At 40.4% G+C, this 27,607-nt stretch overlaps 1 protein-coding gene across 1 annotated transcript in view; it reads left to right on the top strand.

The window, feature by feature from the left end:
- The window catches only part of LOC122413026 (irregular chiasm C-roughest protein-like), a 100,419-nt gene that overhangs the window by 68,013 nt on the left and 4,799 nt on the right, over positions 1-27,607 (top strand). The window contains exons 3-10 of the mRNA XM_043423093.1: positions 3,763-3,995; positions 17,660-17,860; positions 18,860-18,993; positions 20,331-20,482; positions 21,410-21,720; positions 22,547-22,787; positions 24,895-25,050; positions 27,267-27,514. Of these exons, the coding sequence (XP_043279028.1) occupies positions 3,763-3,995; positions 17,660-17,860; positions 18,860-18,993; positions 20,331-20,482; positions 21,410-21,720; positions 22,547-22,787; positions 24,895-25,050; positions 27,267-27,514 (1,676 nt within the window). The remainder of the gene's footprint in view (positions 1-3,762; positions 3,996-17,659; positions 17,861-18,859; positions 18,994-20,330; positions 20,483-21,409; positions 21,721-22,546; positions 22,788-24,894; positions 25,051-27,266; positions 27,515-27,607) is intronic.

Raw genomic sequence — 27,607 nt, 5'->3', positions numbered from 1 at the left:
CCATGGGTCACTTGATCGCAGATAGACATCGTTCCCCAAGGGTACAGAAGACCTGCAGTCTCTTAAACCGGCTAGTGAGTGCAGCGATGCTCACCTTTCGCTCCCTTTTTCTCAACACGACTACGTAGCCTCATTCATTTCAATTTTGTTCTGTTTTTTTTTTTCTAAATTTCCTCTTTCTTTTTCATATTCTGTTCGCCAGCCTCGCACCATGTTTTTTTTTTCTCCTTTTTTTTTACGCTTTCGCGAGCCCGTGCGCCATTGTCGGAGTAACTCGAGAGCCCACAATTCTCTGAAGTTTAAGGATTCTCGACGTCGAGAACGCTGCTGAAAAAATGAGGCCGCCCATGAAGGCTCGCTAAGTTTGGAACGATTATTAAAAAAAAAAAAAAAAAAAAAAAGGCTTTTCACAGTGTCTCGTTTTCGCGCTAGCACATCAGGGGACAACAATTAAGCCGTAGAACACGATGATTCGCGCTCTCCGCTAGTTATTGAAATATTTTCGTACAAGGGTAAAACAAATTGACGTATTAAAAAGGTGAAATATTTGAGAAAAGTTTATATTATCTCCAGTTAATTACTTCCTCAAGCGCGAATCGTTATTTAAGCAGTGGAAGGTCATTAGCCTTGTTCGCTGCATGCCCTTCCATTCACTCACTTTTTGCCCTTCATATTTTATAAAATATAATTTTACCTTGCACAAAGGACAAGAGGAGGAATTAGTTATCGTTGCTCATAAAGAACGGTGGGAATTTACCTGAACCAACCCTTTCACATCTCCGGAAAGCACTCTCAAAGCGCGACGCTAACCATGCCAAAAAGTCTTTTTACTGTATTGTACAAGGTATATACGTATTTTGAAAAATCAGGATATTAAATGTACAAATATATTTAGTTTCATAATAAATCAAAAAACGTCTTTGAAGTTTTTGCATTTGTTTATACGTTACGGCTCCTGTAATAAAAAGTTTACAAGATCAAATGTATCGAATATATCGAAATATCGAATCTATTGTTGTCTCTTTATTCTTGCTGTGATTGGTTGCTTGGAGATCTCAAATTCGTAATCCGGTTGTCAGTTTGACAGTTGCATAAATAGGTGAATCATTCGCATATTCCGCCAGAATTTTAATACTGTCTTAAGCTTTCTGTTTAAAAATTTTTATTGTACAAAGCTGCGGAAAATAATTTTTCCATAAGATACGCTTGAACTTCATTTTAAATACATCTCGGTATTCAATGGAATATCGTGCTTCTGATTCTATTCGCATTCAATTGAAATGCGAATTGATTTTTATATCAATTTTGAAAGATAATAGATTTATCGTAGGGTAATTCTGAAGATACACAAATTTTACAAGGAATTGAATTGTGAATCGTTAGTGTAGAGCATGAGAAGAATTATACATAAACTGCAAGACGAAATCGCAGGGTCCGAAATTTCGTGGTTCGGCTTGATTTTTTCAAATTTCAGTGATAACGGCGACGGTCCTTAAGTGTCGAAATCCAGGTGAACTTTGTCATGATTTTTTATCTCCGCGTCGACAACTGCAAGGGTTTCGTTGTCGAGATCAACGACTTCGTCGTTTTCGATGTCCGGAACATTGTTTCCATAAATTTTTTGTCTAGATCGACGGTTCCATAGTTTTCATTCTGTAGATCGAGAGCTCCATAGTTTCAAATGTCCAAGTATATGTCACCATAAGTTTTCAGTGTCTAGGTCAACAGCTCCATGGTTTTCGATGTATAGGCATATTTCTCTACGGTTTTCGATGTCTATAGGTCAACGGCTCCAAAGCTTTCGATGCCTAGTTATGTCTTCCCATAGTCTTCGCTATCTGGGTCAACAGCTGCATTGTTTTTAATATCTTGGTCAACGGCTCCCCAGCTTTCGATGTCTGGGTCGATGGTTTCAAAGTTTTCAAAGTCTAGGTATATTTCTCCATGGTTTTCGACGTCTAGGTATATTTCTTCATAGTTTTCATTATCTAGGTCAATGGGTCCATAGTTTTCGATGTCCCAGGTCAACGACTCAATAGTTTTTGATGTCTGGGTGTATTTCATTATAGTTGTCGATATCCAGATCAACGGCTTCATGGTCTTCAATACACGAAAGATTTCGAGGCCACAGAAATATTACGGGACACCAATAACAAACCAATGACAGCATCCGTGTGAACATCGAAGTCGTTGAAGGGTTGATCTCTCGACCACAACTTCAACCTAAACATCGAAAACTATGAAGCTGTCGGCCTAGACGTCGAAAACCGCAGAGAAATGCTCACCCAAGTAAAAAAAAGGCCTGGCACGTCGCGGCAAATGTGTGGCTAGGCACTCCAGGATATGGCTTACCATGGGCTGAGTATGGCCAAAAATCGGGCCCTTGGGGCTCGCCGGAAAGTCGCTGATCCCGTTTGGGTCAGAGTTGGGGTATCTCTGCCGATATTTGCGAACTACTTCGTTAAAGCTCTTCAAAAAATTTGATTCTATATGATTCTATATTTTGGAAGATGACGTTTCAGCATGGTGCAATAATTACACGTACAAAGAATGTTTGTAATTTTTCACTACATTGATAGTCACGAACGATGTAGCTGAAAGAGGAGTTGCTTTGATTGAGGAATTCAACAATTACTTCACTAAAGATGAGCAACAACTGGAGTAGTTTGCTTGATGGGATCGTTCGCTGGGCGGCACTAGGAGCCAGACTTTTGCCAAACCGTAGCCGAGTATCAGCCACACCGCGGACCCAAAGACTTGTCATACAGTAGCCACGTAGGAACCAAAGAGTAAAGCCAGGGGGGAGCCAAAGTCTATTTTTTTACTCCGGTAGACATCGAAAACTACACGGAGAGACTTTTATAACAAAAATAACTATGTTTTTATAGTAACGTCGGACCACATCGATATTATAATAATAATGGTTACAGAGTGTGTCAAATAATGCAAAAGTTTGGGGAAGCATTACCACAGTTCATAGTAAATAACGCGCTGTACTATATCAAAAATGAACACCGAGCAAATTTTCATGAAAAAACATAGTAAATAATGAAATGATTTGATGAAAATTTAGGAGATAACATAGCAGTCGTTTCTCTGTGCTATACGAAAAATTGCATAGTTTCGTATTTTCCCTTTTACCGCACTGAATTTTGCTCAATAACATAGCAAAATTCATGCGCCCACCCAATTATACGAGGCGTTGCGAATGTAAACATGAAAATTAACCACCAGCGGCACGTAGTAAAATTTCAAGCAATTTGTCCAGTCCAATTCACCAATTTTTAACATTTCGCCAAAGACACGAGTGACATTCGGATATCGATACATCGTTCGATGTAAGAATCTCGCAGACCTAAATTTTGCCTGTCGTACATAGTCAAATTTGAGAGAACTACTTTCAGCGTCAAAATTACTATGCACTTTGGTGAAATGTAATAGAATGGCGATATAGAACAGCACTGCCACAAAACATGGCAAATTTTTCTAGCAAATTCATCGGAAATATTCGTATAAAAGTCTCTCCGTGCATAGAGCCGTCCCCCTGTACTCGTGTTTATTCTTATTGAACTGCTCCAAAATAATAGATTGGCCTCAAGACGCTGTTGCAATGAAAAGAGCGCTGTAGCACAGCCAGAAAACCGCGAGATACATCCTAGTATATAAATAAAAAAAAGATTCATTAATCAATATAAATAAATAAAAAATTGTACACTATACTGATAACAAAACTCATGAAAATTTCAACTATTTTCGTTACAGGTGATTTCTCTCTCCATATTTATCCAGTGGAACTTGAGGACGATGGGAAATATCAGTGCCAGGCTTCACCAACGAACGATGGGCAGCCGGGGCTTAGATCGAGATTCGCCAAATTGAGTGTTCTCGTACCACCTCAGAAACCAAAAATACTTCAGGGTGATTTCCTCGTGACGACCGAAGATCGAGAGCTCGTGATAGAGTGCATAAGCGTCGGTGGAAAACCGCCTGCTGATGTGAGTTCAATTTCATTCGTGTCAATTCAGTTAAATGTCTCAATGCAGAATTTCCGCAGACTGTTATTTTCCCACTGAAAAATAAACATGATAAAATTGTCCATAACTCTGGAAGTAACAAATTCAAAAGTGTTACACCTGGATGCACTAAATTTTTTTTTTTTGTTTGCATCTGTGGTGATGATTTCGTGTACCACACGCGGAACCCAAAGAAGTTTTAGTACAAAGGGAGAAGTAATAATGATCAGTGAGATTTCGGAAAAGATATTCGAGAAGAAAGTTCTTTTTCGCGTACACCTGACACAGAAAAATGGAATACTCATGTTGGTTCCTTTTTCATCTTGCTTTCTATGCTTCTTCTTTGACTCTTTTTCGTTTATTTGTTTCTTAAACGCATCTCTCAGCATCACCAACTAAAAAGGAAAGAGAGAAAACGAGAAGGAGAAAGAGAGTGACCAAGCTCATGTTTTACAAACCTCACTCTTTTTCGTCTCGTATTCTTTCTCTCACGAGCCTCCTCGCCACTTGCTTTGAACTTGTCTCCGCGTCTACACTACTCCGCGCCATTTAAATCTCTGTGTCGCTAAGACCCTGGTTTTCCCAACCAGCACAATTTTCGCCGAGCAGCCGAGCAGCTGCGAGCATCTCTCTTCGCAGTTCTCCTCTTCAACTGTTTTCTTCAACGCAATTAGAGCAGTAATTTAGAAATTCTCGCGATGTTTCTTACCATTTGCATTTATTCGTTATACGTTTTTCTTTCTCTTCTTATGCTTGGTTTTTTTCACGACCTACCACGATGGTAATGTCTTCGTTAAGCTTAGGAACAAGTTCCAAAACGTTCGTCGTACGTAATTGAATTCACACCTGGGATAAAACTTTATTTTCAGATTAACTCGAAGCTTCGAATAGGAAAGCAACACAGTGGAAACCAAGTTGAATGCTAAGTTGCGATTTTAATTAAGCGGTGGCTGATATTCCCACTCCCCGAGACAAATCCGCGGGCTCAAATTCGTAGTGTTTGCACTTGAAATTATTTTTCATTTCGTTTATTCGATATTTCTCTTTGCTTTTAATACGTTTCTCCATTTATTTCTTTCTTGATCGTTCTTTTATATATTATTTTAGTGGCCTGTGCTTTGTCCCAATCGTGTTTCGTAGTCGTTATATTTCCATACAAGTGATTATGTAAATCCTCTTTCTCGATATCGACGAAAAATAAATCACGTTTCTCCACTCTCGATTCGTTTTCATTCACGCTTCGTTGCATCCTTCTTTCGTTCTCGTTCGGTCGTGATATTTCGAGAGAAGTAAAATTATTATGCAAACGGAAGAGCAATTGCATGCGTTGCGAGCAGATTAGTTCCTGTTTTTATTCGTTTATTTTTCAGGTTCCAAATTGAATAGTGTCTTTTGCGTATGCGAGATTATTCTGCGATATTGTTTTAGTCGTCGTTGTTATTTTTTTCGTCTGCCCCCTTTGGCATTGATCCATAAGTCCGTGGCTTCTGTGAAACTCCGCACGTTTCGAGGACCAATTACGAAAAATGCAAATAAGAATAGTGAGAACGTGATGTGCAATATGTCGGTGGCAAAGCTCGTACAATCCGACGAAAAATCGCTTGTGCGCGGCGTATTCTAAGCCAATTAGTCGAAGCGGTCAGCCATTTTTTTATATTTTCCGAGATATCACGGTAACACGAAAAGCGCGTGACGTTCATTTCGCATGAAACGAAAGGGGGCGAAAAGCTCGTCTCCAGAAATTACCTCGTCGTCGTTGCCTCGAGCTGGAAAATAAAGGAAAAAATAAGGGAGCACCAACTTTGACCACCCTTCGCTTCCAGTCCCCCGTCAATGTTTCTCTTTTTCTCTTTCTCTTACCTTTATTCATAAGCTTCATTGTAGCTTGGGACAGGCTGCCACCTAAAATCACATACACAAAGTCGCGAATCCGTTGTAAAACGTTGCGGATGAAAGAGACATAAGTGCGAAAAGCTGCTTAGGGGCAAAAGAATGCGAGAGTATCTGAGGAAACGAGCGTACACGGGAGTAAACAGTAGTGCTTACGATTTTGTGTTAGTATATACGCTTGTACGTGTGTATATTTTTATGGACTTATAAAAATATATATGTACATATAATGTGTGGCAGTCTTGATCCTGCCAGGATTCTCCCTCATCTTTAAACGCGGTATAAGAACTGACTGGCAAACAAATGGTCCTGCCACATAAGGGGATGTTACTTGAGCCATTTTATTCGTCGGCATTCGATATACGACTACACTCATCCTCTATATAGTGCAATGTACGTACTTACGTGGGATTCACCGGATGGACGTTCACCACCTTCGCCGCTATACTATCCAAGTGTTTCCCCCCTATCGGCGAGCAAGAGAAAACGAGAGAGGACACAATACTACGAAAATGCTCCCTCGCATTCCTGCCAACGCCAAACGCCAAACGTCGTTCATGAAAATAAAAAATCTCTCTCTATCCTCGGTTTGAGATTGAAATAAGGAATTAATCTCGTGCTTTCCTGACGATATTTACTTTTGATTTAACCTAAATCTCCCCACGTAGAACACAGCAACTCGAAATTTCTTCAACGATTGAAAGTTGTTATTGATATTATTTTGATAACGTTATTTTTATACGTTAGTCATTGGAGGCGAAATGAGAATGATTTTCATAGAGATTAAAGGCCGAAAATGAATCCAATCGATCTATGCCGCGTGCCTACTCTGCGAAAATTGTTCAACGACCAATTGTATTCGTCTTTGAACTATTTCCAATAACTCCGAAGCGACGAACGAGGACTTTCGCTCATATTTGCAGGGCTTGTTAATGACTGTTCGCATTAGAAATATTTGTGTTACACGCATGTGCGTTTCGAGTAGATGAGCCAATGCCTATAAACCAGCAGGCGGCAACGTCGCAGCAACTTTTTTCTTCCTCTTTTATATATCATGATCCATCGACTCACTAATCTCCCGGCATCCAGACTTCGCTGCTTTCATTCTTCCGTGTTTGTTTTCCAGGGCCCTCACTTTACTTCCCATATACTTGGGGAATCGAAAGTCGTCAATCATCGAACGTCAATCCCGTCTAGAAATGCGCTTGCGTTCATCATAATGGAGAGCTTGTCTCAAACACGCCCAAATTTAACCCTCCATCCTGTCGAGTCTAAGAATATATATATATATGTGAAAGAAAACATATGTGAACATATTTTGACAGGAAGAATGTGTTTTCAAGATTGCTCACTTGGTGCGAGCATTTCCCGGTGCCCAGCAATTACCAAAAACAATCATTCTTCTTTGTTAGAAACACATATTTTTCGTAAGAACCCATTTTTTCCTACTTCACCAGCATTCCGAGCAGTTCGAATTGAGGTAAAACGATCGTTAGTTCTTATCAAGTTGAGCAAACCGAGGCAAAATATAGCTCGATTAATTGGAACATCTCTAAAGCCACCAAAGTCTCCTTTACCGTCTACCGACTTCGAGTGACGGAAGTGTAGAATAAGAAAAAGCATCGAGTGTTCGACATTGAGAATTATTTGTGTCTGTTACGTTCGCCGAGAAAGTGGATACACAATGTCATTATTCTCCAGAAACTGAATCGATTGATTCACTTTTTTTCTCGCAGTACAACGTCGAGTATTATTTGCGTTCGAGAACAAATTGAAGAGCCGGAGAACATCATTGTTCTTGAGGCATCGGATCGATCGGTTTACTCTTTATTCTTCTTTCATCAGATATTCTTGCAGTATTGAAGTACACAGTATTGAAGCATTTCTTATCATATCACGGTGAAACCTCTTACTTTTTATCGTTTTTTTCCTTCATTTCATCCTCATGTCATCCCTCGTGACTCATCTTATTTCTTCGTAGTCTCGCCTTTGATGTTCTCAGATATCGAATACATCTGACGATTTTGAACGATCGTTTACAGCCGCCTCTTCCTTCCTCTTCACCCAGCCCGCGCTCTGTTTCTCTCTAAGCAACGATCGCGCAACGTATCGAGATGTTCTCCTTTTTACATGAACCGTAGACAATGGAAAACTCTTCGGGAATCGACAAAGCTTTGCTGCTCTCTTAGTCAAAGTCCATAAGTGCGAAAGATACCGTTGCGAGCCCATAAAGTACGTTGAATGAGTTCTTTTGCCGGTGGAAGCGTATTGAGCTTGCAGAAAGGTTGTGTTAGCGTATCCCAGCAATGAAATGCGGAAGGGGAAAAGAAGAAAAGTACGGAGAAAAAAATCTTGAGAAGAAGGCAAATGCCATGTGCCGGAGGGCCCAGCAGCTTTTCGTTTCCACTTTGGTCGATACGACAGTAAAAGAACGAGCCAACAATGAGAGATTCTCGTTCTCATTTGCCCCCACGCCTGCCTCTCTATTTTTCTCCGAGTCCCCGGGTACCCTGCAACTTGCGACCTTCTCTTACTTCTTCTGCTCTCTTTTTTTTTGACTCCTTCCTTACAACTTTCCGGTTGGTAAAAGTCAGTCGATTGGCATGAATGAATGAAGCACCAGAGGCGTCATACTTGTCCATTTAACCCAAGCATCATCGCTACACCCTCACTAAACGTCTATAGATCCGTCTGGAGTCGACTTTCCATTGTACCTTTAAACATTTAAACGGATCTTGAATGGGTTCACTGCTAATCTTCGAATCGAAGAAAGTAATTGATGGTGAAGTTCCCACTCATGATTTTGGCGAGCAAATAATGTTGGCGTGTATGATTGAAGAGAGGATATGGCGATCGATCAAACTGCCAAACTCCGAAGCAATCTGACTCATAATAAGGCACGCAGTCTGTAGTTTAACCACGCTGCATAATGACCGAGACGCTTCTGAAAGCCTTCAACCCTTCCAAATTATTAATTCGGCCATGCGTCGTCAATAGGGTGTTTTGCCTCACGATCTCCTACCGTCGCTTAATCAATTACAAACTCATCGAATTCATGAATGGTTGCAAACAATAATAACAACTTGAATTTTGTCTTTCAGAAGTGTTTTAACTGCCTTGATCTGTCGCTTAATTCATAATTCATTCAAATGTGTACGTGCCTGGCTTTCTTTCTCTCTCTCTCTTCCTCTCTAACTGTAGGAATAACGTCGAACGACACCATTGGGTACTATTACGTGTACGATGATATGCACCAGTCTCAACCTATTCGTCAACTTTCCACGCGGGATAATTTGATGGTATATAAACAGAGGGGTGGTTTTCACGGATCGTTGAAGATACGAGTTCTTCATCTCGTGCACGCTCCTCAATTTAGCAGAGTTTTCTTTGCCCTCGACACACCAACCTGCATTGCCGAGGAGAAACATGTCTTGACGTATCAGTATGGGGATGCAGCTGTATAATATACGCGCACGTGTAGATGTTCCGTATAAACGTTATTCCTCAGACGAGATCACCATCTTCCTTCCTTCCTTCCTTCACGTCACCCCAACTTTTCCTCTTGCTTCTTACTCCTCCTTAAAGTCGACGCTTTGGCTCATCCTTCTCAAGGAGTTTTAATAGTTTCTCCACGTTGCACGCGTCCTTAGACTCGCATCCTCCTCATATCACTATATTTTACCTTTTCGTTTTTTAACCTCAATCCTTCTCACCACGTTATAGACGTATACTTATACATCTATATAGTGAGGGATCCGAAGGCCGTTGCAGCGCCGTTGTTTGTACAAACATTCGTTTTCAAAGTTTCTTTGCCTCCTTCTTTTTATCATTCCCTCATAACCGCGGAGCAAACCTTCTTCTCTCTCTCTCTCTCTCTCTCTCGCTCTCTGTTCGGGTGAGAAAGTTGAATCTATTCATAAGTGAGTGAGGGGAATCGTTTGCCTTGTCGGTTGAGATTCTTCCGATGATTGCCCTATGCGCCAGCCTCTCGAAGAACTCCCTTCCGGCCAACCATTCCTCCGGGACCAACTGGCCTGATAGTTTTTCTCATTCACCCACGATGGAATGCAAATAACACGGTTATATAATCCTCCTTTACCACCAAAGACCTTTGCAATTACCAGCCTTGAGAGAAGTTCGTTCAAGAAGGCTCCCTCCCCCTCTGCAGTCGACGAAATTGATTTCGAAGATTTCCTGTCTCTTCTTCTTATTCTCCTTCTCCTCCTTTATTCCTTCGATCTTTAAACAAAACGCATTCCATCACCAACACCCCGAAAATAAGCATTTGAATTGCACCGACAGAGCTGATAAAACCCATTCGATAAATTCCTTTTTGAACTTATTATTTATAATTAACATAAAACTTTTCAACTCATCGATTCTTCATCAAATGCCGTCTCGATTCAAATGTCAGTGAGCGTTGCTTCGGTTAAGCGTTCAAACGCACTCAGACCACTCGAAATTTGCCCAAGGAGATTAAAGGACGACGTAGCTTTGCAGGCTATTGACGCACACGATAATGCGTTCTATTCGGTAAGATCGACGCTTAGACTGCCACCTACCTGAGTCGCTGTAACTCGGTGCTGGAAGATAATTCGAGGGCTTTCCACGCTTTCCAAGCTCACTGACTTTCTAAATACACGAGTCAACTCCAAGACTTCTTTTGACAGTTTTCCCATTAGTGATTATTGTTGTTCGTACTCACAGGAGAGCTTTCCTTCCCAAACTGAGCTCTTCTAATCTCTCTTTATCTCTCTCCCTCGCTCGCAGCCACTGTTACGCTTTTAAAGCTAATCATGTCAAGTTCAAACTTCAACGTGAAACGTCATTGCTCAGCGTGTGATGACGTGGTTGAACTTCATCGTATTCGCGAAGAGCCGTAAAGTCTCTAATCGCAATCTCAAACAACCTTCAATCTCGCTTTCTTACTTTTACGAGAGGGCGCGCCTCTTACGCCGTCGAGGAGCCAAACTTTGGTTAATCCTCCTACGCCTCTCTTGCTAACTTTCAAATGCGTGTTGGCTTTGAATCTGTAATGACAATTATGGCTAATACTTGCACCCTCGCATACTCTCGTTTACACAAGTGTGGCAGAGTCTGAAAGCTTCGGAGCCAGCAGGTTCGTACATTGGGGAAATAAACTTGGGCCGGTTAACAACACCGTATGGCGATGACAGCTCGCGTCGTCCTTTTCAGCGCCACCCCCCTTGCAATGACGACAAAGTGCACCTGAAATTATAATCACAGGCGCGTTACGCTAGCTTGCCTCGTTCTTAATCTAACTAGTTTAACCCTGAAGCTACCTTCATTTCTGTCCCAGATCTTTACAGACTTTGCAGAAATCCTTCGGATAATTTAAAACAGCGTTCCGGCTGTTGGAGCATGCAACAACTCACAAGAAAGTAGGTAGGTAACGTCACATTCGCTGTTACTTTCCATCGAGATAAAATTGAACTCTTGACCCAATCGAATAATCCACAAGATAAAAGGCCAACGAGAATAGGAGTATAAAATTGTCGACGAGCTGCGAATTCTCACCAATACACGTACTTCCCTTTGATACTTTTGTCAGCGGGATGAAAGGGAAGAGCTACTTTTGGCCAACAGTTTACTTTTCTTCCGCAGCTATTTATTGCATGTTTCTTTTGTAATTCAATTAAAATCCGCTCGAGCTTAATCGACAAACTAGACCGACAAAATTGACCCTCCAAAAACGAATTATTGTGTTTACACCGAATTCTCTATCGTTGCGAATAATTATTTCTTTCTTTTTATTTCCTGTCCATACTATATTATGTAATAAAAACAGGACGATTTCGTACATACATTCAATTTTCGTGGTTAATTGGAAAACAGGAGTATGGGTAACATACTAATGACGTTGTTGATCGGTTGTCCTCAACACCCTCTGCTGCAATGGTGTGGGGAAAAGAGAGTGGGAAAGGAGGGAAGAGATAGAAAGTGTGTGTATGTGTGTGTCAAGGGGGAGGGATATGAATGACGGAAGCAGCACCGTTCATCTCGCGAGCATTGTGGTTACAGAGGGTTGAAAATCGAATTCATCAACGTTACCCACGCTACCGTTTATTATTGCATCGTCCATTAAATAATTCTCATTATTTTCAAGCAGCTAACCAAAAACAATAACACTAATTTTTCGTGCATAACCTAAAAATAAAGCCAGAAATAAAAAATAAAAAAAAAACCCCCCCCTTTTAACCAACGAATGAAATATTCCGTCAGCGAAACCAGAGAAATGCCCAAGGCTTGTTGTACTTTCGAGAATGTCGTACAAATTCTTTTCTTCCTCTCTTCTCTTCTTCTTCTCCTTCGAAGTACTGATTTTCGGAGGATATAGACGTCAACTTCAAGTATAATTGACATTTACTTTTCGGTGAATCGCGTCATGGGCAAAAATAAATATTATCTCGTGCGATTACAAATTTTTGAGTGAGGCGAAGACAGAAGAACGATGAAGAGGAAGATGGACAGAAAATATACACGCGAAAATTAACAATGTATGCTATTTCCGGGATACGACGCTCCATTTCAACCCCAGAAAAAGCTTATTCTCGTTTCAGCCCGTCAAACTTCCCAAACTGTCTTCATCGCCTGCTGGTTATGCTGGTACGTTTCGCGAGGTTCTCTGTACAAGAGAACGTCTTCCGTGTATTCGATCCTCTTCTTTACACTTACTCGTTTTCTCCTTTTCTCTCCCTCCCTGTCTCCTCCTCCCCGAATCCTCCTCTCCTCCTCCGCTCTCTTTTAACCCATTCACCCTTGTTCTCTCCTCTCTGTATTCTATATGCCAGAGCAACGAGAAACTTTCCTCGAAATTGGAAGCGACCGACAAAACTTCCTTATTAGTTTCAAAATTGAACGGCTGAAGCGAGAATTGGGCTCCCATGCAGCAACTGCAATGAGGCACTCGCACAAAAACGTAACGCCCGTAGGCCACCCGCACCCCACTCTCAGTCTCTCGTCTCTCGTCTCTCACTTCACCTGTGTAAGTATATAATGCCAGATACATAAGCAGATTCTCTCATATAAAATCATGGATGTTCGCTAAAATAATATTTTCACGCTCGCAATGGCGCGGAGTAGGTACGTTGGTCCCTCGATAGCATCAGATGTCAAACAAGCGAAGGACAATGCCCGCGAAAAAAGAAGAAATTTAAGGAAGTTGAGGCTGTACAGTCATTTTTTTTAGCCAAAAGTTATGACCTGTACCTTTCAAAAGTTAGGCCAGTTTACAGTTTGGCAATGTTGCATACACTTTAAGGAGTTTCGGTACAGAAGTCAAAATATTAAGAAATTGATCAAATTTGGTGATAATGTTCTTCAACATCAAGTGCGAAAACTCAAATTTTTTCAAAATTTTCTTCTACTTAGTTATCGAGTAATTACACATTAAAGCAGATTTCTCATGCCCGGAATGTATACCTATATATATATGGAAACGCTATGCTTATACACGTAAACTTTAGTTATCAATTACTCGATAACTGTGAAGAAGAAAAATCTTAAAAAATTTGTGTCGTCAAATTTGGCACTAAAGAATATGTTCACCAAATTTTATAAAATTCTCAACTTTTTGAATTTTTTAATTTTTTTAGCATGGATTAGCATGGCAACATTGTATCGCCTGTACCGAAACTCCTTAAAGAAAAGTTGGGGAAAAAAAGACGAAAAACTGGTGAAAGCTCAATCGAAAACTCGAACGGTGACGATCCTAGCCTCAAAAAACTGCACGGGAAACAGCTTATTATTAATATAATCTCAGTAAATCTCCTAATAAATCTTTAAAAAATTGTCATTGTTCAGCAAGCCTTGCTCATGTTGCCCAAAAAATTTCATATTTTTAGCATCATTTTTAACGGAGATATCACTGAATGTGTCTTGACTTCCATAAGATTACATGTTATTTGGCCCAAATTGTTATTGATTTTTCTCAGCAACGACGCTCCTAAACTGTCTGAAAATTTAACTGATTTTTTTTTTACACTTCACTTTATAAGATGCAATCGGTTTAAAAGCGATGACATCATTTTCATTCTAATGCCTCAACTTCCTTAAGGATATATTGCACAGGCGATACAATCTTGCCATGCTAAACCATGCTAAAAACATAAAAAAATTCAAAACGATCAAAATTTTATAAAATTTGGTGAACATATTCTTTAGTGCCAAATTCGACAATACAAATTTTTTAAGTTTTTTCTTCTGTACAGTTATCGAGTAATTGATCACTAAAGTTCACGTGTATAAGCATAGCGTTTCCATATATATAGGTATACATTCCAGGCATAAGAAATCTGCTTTAATGCGTAATTACTCGATAACTAAGCAGAAGAAAATTTTGAAAAAATTTGTGTTTCCGTACTTGATGTTGAAGAACATTATCACCAAATTTGATCAATTTCTAATTATTTCGACTTTTGTATCATTCACCCTCAAGGAAAAAATAGCGTCTCTATAAGCGTGTTTCACAGAAGACGAAGTTCCATTTATGTTCCCTTATACTTCGCTTTCAGAGTACCCCGGGCTCTCGCATACTTTGATAAATATATTATACGTATTAATATATGTATAGGGACGTTTGTATACGCGCTGGTTGGGTGCATAGCGAGGATATATATCAAGCATAAGTTTAAATGGACCATTATCGACGATTCTACCGCAGATGGCACAGCAGTGGAGTTCTATATTTTAATGGAGGGAAAAGGCATCAGCGAGCATCGACGCTGCAGATATGTAAATTCACGGTTCGCCATCGAAAACGAGCAACGAAAGCGCGTTTTTATAAATATGCCTCTATAGATATATAGATTCGTACCGCTCGTATATATATATATGAATAGCATTATATTGTTGCTAGGGCATATCGGGTGTCTGCGATTTGCCGGAGCTATTTAAATTTGACGTAAATTGCAAAATATCGGTTCACCCGCAGTGGACAGTAGTAAATTGGCTGCGGGTATGGCACAACTGCGAGAGAGGTGTTCGGAGAATGAGAGCTAGAGAAAGAGCCAGCAGCTCCGCCACTGAAACCCAACATTCCACGCCTATAAGGCACAATAGTTTCTATCCCATTGAACCCAGAGGCTATTTGTTAAATATACAGCAGTTTACTCCCCATACACAACAGCTATTATATACGTGTACAGATATATACTGACACGAGCATGCGAGCATATAAATATGTTTGTATGTATTTTCGGCCGCAAATAAATTCAAGTATTGTATTTACGATTACGTCCTGTGAGTCCTGTTTTCACAATATAGTGCGTATTATGCACTATAGTGAAAATCTTGACGATTTGAGTGCTCAGGATCAGCCTCCGTTCCCATATTTCAAGCCTTGGGTATATCTCTCTGTGATATAAGTGAAACTCCGTTGGGCTGTTCTGTCCTGCATACCTGCATGTAAATAAAACGTCATCCGGGCGCTACTGATATGCTTAGCCGAATGAACGAGTTGGAAGAGGAGAAAATATTAATGCGAGGGCGACTACGATAGTTTTTATATCGAAAATTTGTACGTATGCATATGCCGACGAGTTTAATGTAGTTGAAAAAGATATTAATTAGCAGATATAATGGCTGCACGTAGTCGTTCGTGATTCGAAATTTTGAAGAGAAAAGTTCGTTTTTCATTATTCTCCCCGATGAGCCGCTCGTGAGATACTAATTAATTAGCGACAGCCAATCCGGTGCGTCACGAGTACCGGGAGAGGAGATATATGTGGAAAGGGGAAACTGCGCTCACGTCCCATAGCGCACCGGCCTCGTCGCTTCCCCACGCCTTCTCACCGGCCCACCAGATTCTCCCGTAACCACTAATTAATTAATGTTTCATCAACATTGCGCCGATGAGAGAACAGACGAAAGTCTCGGAAATTTCAGCATCTGACTATCCCCCGAAAGGGGGCTCCGTTGTCCGTTATTTTTCCACGCGTGAATGCGCGTGCATCTGCGTATGCGCGTGTGTGCACGTGAAGCCGGAAATTTGCTGGACATTATCCAATGTCACCGTGTTCAGCATCCAGCCTGCACGCGGTATTCGCGATAAGTTAACCGAGACCGTTAACGCCGTACGGCCGCCGATACCGATCGACGGGCTAATGACAGAGCAGCTCGTGTCCATCCCCTTTCCTCGCCTATCTCTTATCTTTCACTAATGCTCGACCGGGCTTTCGGTTCCATGTGTTCCAAGTGTATCAAGTAGGAAATATCGATTCGGCAAATACCTGCAATGGTTGTTGCGGCGGCGGGGATACTCCATTAAACATGCCATGACCTCGAGACACTTCGGTGACCTTATGGCACGTAACATCGACTCGGTTTTGGCTATATTTATGGCTCTTTAAACGGTGTAAATACAACGGAGGATTATACAAACTCCGCTCAGCTCGATCCTGCTCGTACACCCATATCGTTTGACCTTGCTTATTCGAAATACTCGCAGGGTCTGGTACATCCTCGTAAAAAAGACGATCAAAGCAAAAACGAGTCGTCGTATCGATGTGTTTTTAGGCATGCGAAAAAAACCTCACTTCTTTCTTATAACCAGAGTTTTACAACTCGAATTCTGTGTAGTACATTTATGGGACTCGAACATATAGAATTATTCTCACCCGTATGCGTGCTCAGGAAACTTGGCACATACTTATGAGGGATGAACGTGTTTCGCAGCTCTCCGAGTCTAGAGTTTCTCGGAAACTTTATACAATACGTCGTACGAACTAGTTCATCGTAGCAGTTGAAGAGGAGAAATAATGCATGCACAGGCGTGGGTTGCTAGTCGTAACGAGAAGACAAAATTTACCCAATGAATTAATATTTATCTCTCAACTCTGTCACCAATGATTTTCAGTAGTCACCTACATCATTTTCTTGATAAACTTCGTTTGTCATCGGAATTGGTTGGTTTTGTTATTCGACATTTATGAACGACACATACCTACGCGTAATTCAAAGCCCTCTACACATATATGATTGAATACAATTCAATATCTCATCGTTATCGTTATTATTATTATTACTATCGTTATTATTAGTGATATTCGAGTTCCAGTAATAAGCCGGAGTAATGCACGAAGATGATACAGGTGCACTCTTTCATCCCTACGACATCGTCGTAGAAGCCGATTTGCAGCTAACATCTCCGATCGATTTAGTCGAACTAGCTTCATCGGAGGATCGATACTTCGCACTTGGGCACTTACGGAGGTATCCGTGTGTGCATGTGTGCAGGATAAAGAGGAACGTAGGAAGAGAAGTAGAAGAGTAGAAAGAGTAGATGAGTATTTTTTGAGAAAAGAGAGCGAATAATGGATTGATTCTTAATCCCGAATCTCTTTTCTCCCCTCGCGTAATCCAATAAGAATTTAGAGAGGCGAACCTAATGATTCCATGAAGCAGAGTGAACCCCGTGAATGCAAGTCTCCTATCGATCCACGGATTAACCCCTCTGCCTGAGCTTCTGCATAAATAGAACTGATCAACATGGAAAATTTATATCCCGATAACCTCATTTCCGGTGATCTTGTAACCGGCTTAGGAGACTTTGATACCGCGAGAAAGATGTAACGATGGGATGATGGGGGAGCCCAACGATGTGAAAATAATGATTAAGAATATTTCACCCTGATCGATCCTCCCGTAATTCGATGCCGCACAAACTCGGCGTAAGATCAACCAAAGGAATAAACGCGAATGACGGCATATATTTTTTCTTTTCCCCTGAATTGCAGATAACCTGGATCGACGGCTTGGGCACTGTACTTCACAACGGAATCGAAAAGTTTGAGGAACCGTTCGACGGCGGACCACTGACCACCGTCAGATCCGTTCTGAGAGTTATGCCGCGAAAGGAACACGACAATACCACCTTCACTTGCCAGAGCCAGAACGCTGCCGATCGCACACCTCAAAATGCCAAGCTTCGTGTCGAGGTTCGTGAAATGCTTTCACGCGATGTACTAAACTTTACTATTCAACATGTGCACGAACACGCACACCTATCCTCGCAGCATATAGAACTACTACATTATACATATTCCTATAATGTATACAAGCAGAGTCTAAATTACTCCGAAACCTAAACTCACCATGTACGCGTTTGCCTTGTGTGCTACAATGCCTCATACCACCGACCATATCCATATAGACATAGCTCAATACTGACGGTCTATATATTCGGCTCTAATGACTACACGAGATACCGTAAACTAACAATCCGATGTGCTCCGTATTAAGTCTTTCGGGAACAAACTCCAACGTAGACCAATTACATTTGCGGTTCGAAAACTCTCACTTATCACGTTCCACGATTCAATCCTGTTTCATTTATACTACATCTTTCTTTTATTTCCTTTACTCGTGTTTTCGCTGTTTTTTATACTATTTTGACACACAATTCGGGAGCGCCGCGAGGAAACGGTTACAATAAAATACATGACGATATAGGTTTATACCGACGTGGAATTATGCAGGACGCGTGTGTATTGTACAGAAACATTTGAGAGCTTAAGTTCAGCCTGATAACGATACTTCTGATACATATTGCCCGCTTCAACAAACATAAATACAATCCGATTTGTGGAAACGTTTAATGGATTCTGCGTTGAGAAACACCGTGATTCCTCTACTAACTAATCACGATTACTTGTTTTTTTTTTTTTTTTTTTTTTTTTTTTTTCATTTTCATACGTATTTCCCACAAAATCGCACCTTTTTCGTTAATCGACACATTTTTTCATCGTTGCGAGTGAAATAAGACACAATGCATGCTATACCGCGAACCGCACATATAGATACTTGACTTTCAGCTTTCTGATACACTAACGTCAAGACTCTAGGCTCGTCTCTACACGCGCTAAAATGACGCATTCGTCGAGTTCAATTGAGATTGGCACTTTAAAAAATGTATTATCTGTCGGCCCGATTCACAGGTCCGCTATGCCCCGAAAGTATCGCTGAAGATTCCGCCCGAATCGTCAAAGAAGAAGAACGGACGTATCGTCGAGGGCTCGGAATTGCGGTTCAAGTGCCATGCCGAAGCGAATCCACCGGACATGGAGTACTGGTAAGCACGCGAGGAACTTTAACTTCACTAAAGTACAATACTCGCAAACTCGCACGCTCATAAGGCGTATTAGGACATCGTATGTATGGGCCTCATTGAGACACAGGAGGGTATAAAGTCACACAGGAATAAAAAGGACCGGGTCTGTGGCTCTTGCCGCCAGTTCGTAAAGAGATCAATGATACGTGGAAAATAGGGGCAATGTCAAGTCTGGAACGATCGCCCGGTAAATTATATTTCACATGCGTGTGCGCTGCGCGATGTATCGAATGATATTAGACTCGAAGCGATTCGTCGCGATATTGATGTTACGATAAAAAAAATTGTTTGGACTTTGAAAATTTAATGAACGAACGAGCGGGCATCTGCATTTGACATGAAAATGAGAAAACGAGGAGCGACGATATTGATAATACCTTTAACGAAAGTCTGTATTAGATATTTCATTAATCTCTTGTTATGGCACAGCTGCATTGAATGTAGGCATTATCGCACATCGTACACTTGTTCGTACGTACGTGTTAGCTTGATTATTTTATTATACATTTCGATGATGCATCAAAGCCGACGGGGATACCGATGTCAACGGATACTATTTCGAAACCATGATCTTTCATTTATAACGTAGCTTATTCCTTTCCCTCTCACCCTTCTTCCCGTCTATAACAGTATATAGTAGCCACTATACGACGAATACGACGAATACGACGAATACGACGACGACGACGACGACGACGACGAGGCGTATCGATCTCCCGGCGTTGGACTCGTAAACGAGCGAGCCATCTTGGTGCTTGAAATTCCCTCGGTGCTCGTATTCACAGAAATTTACTCGTTTCTTTTCCTCGGCGTGCAGCAATTCTGATGCGGGAAGGATAAAGTGGCCCAAATTATTTTTTCTCCTGCCTTTCTTTCCTTTTAGCCCCCCTACGATATTGTTATTTCGCCGGCTCTTTTTTCCTTGAATGAAACAACGAAAGCGTGAAGAAAAAAGGCTTTTCCTCTCTGCAATGCGACGTACGGGAAGAGAAATTTGTGAAATTACGAATCTCACATAGCTTTTCCTCGAGTGTACTCAACATTTAGGCCTCCTTTGTTTGGTCAAAGGTCTCAAAAGTATTCATCACATTTCTCAGCTCGTCCTAAATTCCTCTAATTTACATCCGTCTTTTACCCCCATTCTCTCCTTATTCTTTTACCTTCCTCGCTTCTCCTCTCTCCCATCTTCACGCTACGGAACATTTCTTCAACTATTTCTCGACGCGAATCTCCTCCGCCTTTTTTTATATATACATATATAATAGAATTCTCAACATCGTTTCCTTCCTTCACTGTAGGTGGTACATCAACGATAAGAAAGTAATAGGCGACTACACTACGGAAATGATTATCCACAACGTCACCAGGGATCTTCACGATGCGATCGTAAAATGCGAAGTTCACAATGACATCGGCAAGAGCGAAGAAACGGAAACATTGGATATAACATGTAAGTGTGAGCGCATACTTTTTCTTTCTCGTATTTTCGACCGACTCATCGCCTCTCCTGTTTATTTCGGAAATAGATCATTTTCGCCTGGAGATTTCAATATCGATCGTGCTCTGATACGAGAGTATCCACGATTTTGACAGAAGATGGCGAGATTCATAATTGACAACGATGAGTACGTGTTACAAAGTCGTTGATCCGACTAAAATAAAGTACTTTTAAGTACTTTCATTTAAATAGCGCGCGTTCCTACTGTCGAGGTCGCTTACTCAAATCGGGCGAATAAATCATGAAGAAAGAATGCGATTAGTTATTTCCGCGGTAAAGTTATCGTCTCGCGCAGCGACATCTGAATTAATAACGTATTTTCTTCAATTTCATATAGATGGGGAATGTGTCTTGGCAAAAACAAAAAAAAAACGTATGAATTTTTAATTCAACTCTCCGACGGGTATTCGATCCTGCGTAATTGTAATGACGCGTAATCAGACGTGGAAAATGTGTCAGCACGTAGATTCGATGATTTATTAGCAAGACCGTGTCTTGTATCGAACGCTTTCGAGCTGTTCGATACAGATTTTTTTCGTGACCGATATATCGACCAATTACAAATTTATAGACCAGCCCAGTTCAATTGTAGTTGCCCGTATCTTAGCCCGAGATTTGAAAGGTCCACGGGGTGACTCTGTGATTCGAGGCGTGTTTTTTCGATATTGTAAAATGCGGAGAAAATAAAAACGATTCGACTAGTATTTCCACAAGCGGAATAATTGAGCTGAAGAATCGTTGATTAATCAACTGCAAAGAGTGACCGAACGAAAATCAATCTCGCTCAACTTTCGAAGCCCAATTTTTCATCTACGCGCACTCTCTGCTTTTACTGCGGCGGACACTCACTTCTTTTTTCTTCTCTCCGAATAAAAACAGACGGCCCCCAATTTCGACATCCCCCAATATCCGTCGAAACACACTACGGCGCCACGGAGATATTGCAGTGTGACGTCGACGGTAATCCACCGCCAGAGATTCTTTGGATTCACGAGGACTCCGATAGAATAGTCGCAACGAGTCCCAACATAAGTGTCGTAGTGAGCCCGGAAACTGCCGGTCGTTACTACTGCAAGGCTCACGTGCCAGGATTTCCCGAATTGACCGGTTACGCAAACGTTTTTATTCGCGCACCACCGAGCATCGTATCACAGCGAACACAGTATGTTCCTGACGAAGGTGTAGTCAAGGTAAACGATCACGAGTTACATCAATCTTTACGCTCCTTTTTAATGCTCCCAAAAAAAAAAAAAAAACAATATTTCTTATCTCGATGAAATTCACCGAGTTACAGACACTAGCTGCTTATGAACATTTCAATGTTCAACTTCAAAGTTAGGGGAAGAACAAAGTATTAATACTTTGAGCGAAAAATATGTATTTTCGGTTTTCATTCTTTTTTTTATTCGATCCAATTGAAACAATTTCTCAGCCGCGATCCGATACTCGTATTGATTATATAAGAGGATTGGACAATTTGCATGGAATCAATACTCGCTCGTGCATATAGGTTTTTATACTCTAACGAATTTTCTCATTTTGACCCTCCGCATTCGTCGCATACTCAATTTTTTTTCTCTTCGTATTCATTCATTTCGTCCTCCGTTTAAATCTATCGTTATGGTGATCGCGTTATCGTATTCGCGATAATATTAAACATCTTTCATGAGAATTGGGCCAATATCCTGACACTCTTGATGCTATTTTTTCATCATACCGTTAATCCTCGTTGAAAAAAAGAAAACATTTGTTTTCCCCAATCAATCGTTGATGAATTTCTATTCTTTTATTATGCAAGATTTTTTTTTTGTTTTGTCGTGTAGATTTTAAAAAAACGAGAGGTACAAAACAACATCGATAGGAATTTGAATAGTTGAAATATTTATGGACCTACAAATATCGAATGAAAATATCACCCTTTTTATTGTTATATTCTTATCATCATCATCATCATCATCATCATCATCATCATAACAATGATTATTATTCGCTTTTTATTTGCTTTACCACGAACAGGTGAAATGCACAGCGATATCGGTGCCAAGAGCAGAATCAGTTGTATGGAGTTTCGCCGGTCATGAGCTTAATTTCTCGTCGAACAATACGCCATTTTACGTACAGGAAGAATATACACCAGAGAGGGTAGTCAGCACGGTTACTCTTCGTGAGCCAATGTCAACCTACTTCGGGGATTACAATTGTACGATCACGAATAGTTATGGAACGGATTCTGTGATCATCAAACTCACTACGCAGAGTAAGTTCATCTTGTTGGTGTATCGAGAGTTTCATCCACGAGAATAATTATTTCATTCATTTGCATACACATTTTTCGAAACCTTTTGTGCGATGGCTGATTTTGAAATTGTATTCGAAAGCTGCTTTGGAGATTTCTATACACTTGAGTCATGCCGCAACATCGCCCAATTCCAGCATCAAATTTTTACTTTTTTCGATGAAATAGCTGAGCCTTTTGTTTGTTCTCGTTATCGAGGTCTTCTTCCTGACTTTCGCGTGCGAATATAAAAAAAAAAGCTACGAGATTTATGGGATTTTTCGTCGAGCACAATCGACATGTAGCACAGAATAACCTCAGCGCGAAACAAGCACTCACGTATATATGCTCTGCATGTTTCTATAGTGAGTCGTTGCGAAATAATAAGAAACTTTTGTTTTCTATTACAATACATGCACGTATCGAATTTATCTTATTCATGGAAACAGACAAACTGGCAGATCTAGAATTCCCGCAATGTTTTTAATATATTTGACTCCCGATGTGAATAACGAAAAGGCTGCAACATCGTTGCGAACCGGGCTAATGAACTTTATTGTACTTTTCACCTTTTACCGTTTTTTTATTTATTTTTTTTTAATTTTATTTTTTTTTTTTAATTTTATTTTATTTTTTTTTTTTTTAATATTTCTCTGACAAAATCCGAATCGGAAGGACTGTGTTTCGTGTCGTGACTCCATTTATTATTTAATCATTGTTATGCGTGACAGACAAGCGTTCAATTTGTCGGTTATTCGACATCATAGCCAGCTAAATTAAATGTAATTGTTTCATGAGAACTCTCTCGAATACGAAAAATAGTATTTCTTCGATTCCCATTGGGAAGCTACCAAAATATCAACAATATTTTCGTGGTGGCTCCAACTTTTTAAAGCTTGCGGTTAACCCTCTTTGACCTCTGGCTCGATAAAAATCATCAGCCGCGGAATCAACTTTGTGAACTGTAATTAATTTCAGCAACACTCTCACGAAACTCGGAACGCTCCTCCTCGGCCTCCCTCTCTGAGGCAATTGTAGCCAACTTTGCCTAACTTTGATAGCCCGAGTTGTGGCTTCTTTTCCCTACTGTTTCGTTTTCATTCTGTATATCACATATATATACATCGATGTATCCAAGTCTTTATTGTTTTTTGCCACTCATTTTCACTGCAGTTTTTTGTTTTTACGAGCTCTTTATTATTATTCCCGTGTACAAGTATAATATGATCGATTATAATGAAAATAATAATATTAATCGTCCTCCTCAACTCTCCGATTAAAAACTTTCCTTTTATCTGGGAAAGCAGAGGAAAAACTTAATATTTTTTATAACGCCAACTCCTTGGCGATTCTCATTTATTCTAATGAAAATATAGTATGTACGCTTTATAGCAAAAGTATCACTTTTGCACCCCAACGTTGTATTCCAAGCTCCAAGTGGTGGCCAGTTACTGAATATTGGATGACACAATTATTTGAATTATATGTTTTTCCTTCGAGCCTCCGCTATAATATTTTATAGTAACGTTCACTCCGTTTTTTTTTTTTTTCGTCACTCGTCGCTCGTTTTATATCGCCTTGAAATTCTGTTTGACTTTCCCCGCACAATTTTCATACATTCTTCCTCAAATCCAGTGATTTACACGCTCAAAAACCTTGATAACGCGAACAAACAATCGCAGAAGATAAAATCAAATTGTCCGGTGGCTCCGCGATTGCCAGATTATCCCATTCTAATTAGCGAATCTAATCGATAGTTCTATTATTGTGAGCAGTGCGATAAAATGGAGATAAATAACTAGCCGGCCACCGAAACCGCCCACTTCGCCTGACGAAATTCGAAATTTCAATTATCCGTGTCTCGTGTCACGCTTGTTTTTCTTGTAAATAAAAATTAACATGACGTTCAAAAAGTATTTACAGTTGATTTCACTTTTCATTGACTGCAAATCTGGAAAAATACTAACGGGAAAAATAGGAGGGGGCGGGGGGGGGGGGGGGAAGGGTACACAGAGAATTGTTGAATGAAAAGAATGACACTCTTTGATCTTGAGTTGAAACACGAGACTTAACCAGACGTGACGCGTAGCGTTGATTCCAGTTGATTGGCAACTGATCCTGATTATCGTGGGCCTTATTGTCTGCGTCATACTAATTGGAATCATCGTGGCGTTGATACTGCACTGTCGGGATCGGATAAAACAGCCGAGGCCAAGATCCGTACAAACGCCGGAAAACGATTTGCGTAAGTATACGTGTTTGGTATAGAATTCTTGTTTTTTTATCATCGTCATTTGACCGACGAATACTGAGAGCAAACGATCGTTTTATCCCGCGATAATGCTAAAAAGTCTCGTAAAACGAAGAGAGGAAAGCAATGCGGACATAAAATGAACAAAGAAAAACAAAAGGACGAGTCAACGATAACGATGTTTTTTACGCTAGTGAGATGATCGTCCAAGATTAGAGGGAAAACTATAAAAACTCTATTTCGCTTGTGTTCCTGCTCCAAGCGTTTTCAGTCCTCTTTCTTCGCGAGCTTATTGCGTCACCTTCCGTTTTTTTCAATGCTACTGAAAAAAAAATTTTTTAAATAAAAATAAAGAAGCCGGTGTATACAAATACTCAAATCGTCGCGCCTTTCCCGAATCCACAGCTCTCGTTTATTTTCTTCTTTTTTCTTTCAACGCTCCTCTATCCGCGACAATGAGAGCCGAAACGACGACGGAGAAAATTGAGCCGAGACAAAAATATAAAAATGCTGAATTAAAATAACATAGAAATTCGAGCCCAAACGCAGCCGGAAATAGAAATCAAATAAACCGTATAATGTACCGCTGGGAATATTTCAATTCTAGAAAAGTGGATTTCTCGCTACGTTATATATTCGCTCTGTGCGCGTGAGCGGAGCCAATAATTTAATACTACTGCACTAATAGTATTAGTGTATTCACGCATACCGCCAGCGCCACCATAAAGGGGGCTTCCGGCGTTTTTGGAGTCATACAGAACTATTGGGATCTGACATGGAGGCGTGGCCTAAAATTAAAATGGCGCAGACGAGGGTGCGATCGCATAGGTTAAGCCCGTGTATGGTATAGGCTCACGACCATGTAAATATAGCATTAGTTATAAATATTTAGGATAAATAATGGTAGTTTTAATAAAAAGTGATATTTATCGATGGTCCGGTTCAATTCATAGTCATTAAAACTTCTTTTTTCTTTTTTGTTTTTCTCGTTTTTCTTTCATTTTTTGGATTATTCGTGAGGTGTAAACACATCTACTCCCATTTTTGTTTAATTTTGCGGAAAAACACTAATGTTAAGGTGGTTCCTCCACGAGACAGTTAAATTAGGAAATTATTTAAATTTGACATACGTATTGTTTAACGTATGAACAACACCTCTATAAAATTTTAACAAGTTTCACCATCCCGAACCCGAGATATATGCAAGTGAAGTTGACTCAATTAACACGTAACATATGGACCATGCCTAGGCAAAAAGCACATTATTAATTCTACCGCTAGTAATAAAATTAGGAAGTTTATAAAAAACGAGGAGGAGCTAGAGCAGGATAGCACAGATTTTGTGAAAAAAAATCAAGGTGATTGACTATCTAGTTTGACAGATACAGTCTCGAGAAGTACGAAGGTTTAGGCTGCATGCGATATATTTTGCAAGCGAATAAGCGAATGTCGTCTGTATAGGCAACCTTTTCTGTGTGTTGAAGCGTAGCCCGGATAGTTCCGTCAAAAAATTTACTCGCGATGTCAGATAAAAAATACTTTTAGAATAAATTTTACGAAAGCAAATTATATTTGTACTATATCGGCTGGCACCGAGTACGTATATAGCCTCTTTACAAAGTTATTGATTACGATCCGAACGAATTATCAACCCTTTTAATATGCAGATGAATGCAACTTTTGGTTGAGGCTGTCGTAGGGGATCGACCTTAAGGTGATGGATCAGTCGGTAATCACAACCGTGAGTGCGAGAGAGATAGCTGCAAATTTTGAAAATTAAATTTTTCCACATAGTTCGTCTGATCGAAAAAATAAAAATGTCATCGGATTTTTCCGATCGTGCTGCGTACGATGACATTTTTATTATTTTAATCGGACGAACGATGTCAAAGAGTTTCAATTTCAAAAATTCGAGGTGTGATTACCGACTGATCCATCACCTTAATTGATATGTATCAATGAGCAATGAAGCCCGATTATAGTTGGAAAATTCAACACCAGAGATGTCTCACGAATTTTGTCAGATCCCAATGCGTATACACGACACACGCTCACTTTCAAAGTAATATGTGTACGCGCACAGAGCGAATACGGAGGAGGAATCATCACGTGATAAGAATAAAATTGAGTCGTTTTCTCCGAGCGCGTGAATCCGAATTAAAGTTTTCTCTCATCCTTCCAAAATAACGAATTATTGTATTTATCAATAGAAGAAACGGACTCGAATGCCGATCGTTACCGCGAAAGCGATCGAAGCAGTAATTTATCGGACGTTAAGGCCGATATCCGAGCTGGGTCGAGTGTAAGCAACGCCGAAAGCGTGACTGCCTTGGACAGCGAGGGTGAAGGAAGTACGAGAGGCGTTAACGCTCTCGCTCTGGCTGGTCCTGTACCTAATCCTCTTGGTTATCGGTACAGCGCCGACTACACCGAACCTTCTTTTCCACCGAAAAACAACGTGAGTTATTCAAACGTTTGTTTATGTAGATCCATCGATCCGGTTGCTCCCCTCGACGCAATCAATTATTACTCGCCAATGTTTCGAGCGCCC

Source organism: Venturia canescens, chromosome 7 (assembly GCF_019457755.1).
Source record: "Venturia canescens isolate UGA chromosome 7, ASM1945775v1, whole genome shotgun sequence".
NCBI classification, from domain to species: Eukaryota; Metazoa; Arthropoda; class Insecta; order Hymenoptera; family Ichneumonidae; genus Venturia; species Venturia canescens.
The sequence above is the reverse complement of the archived record's forward strand: the minus strand, read 5'-3'. Positions and strand labels throughout refer to the sequence as shown.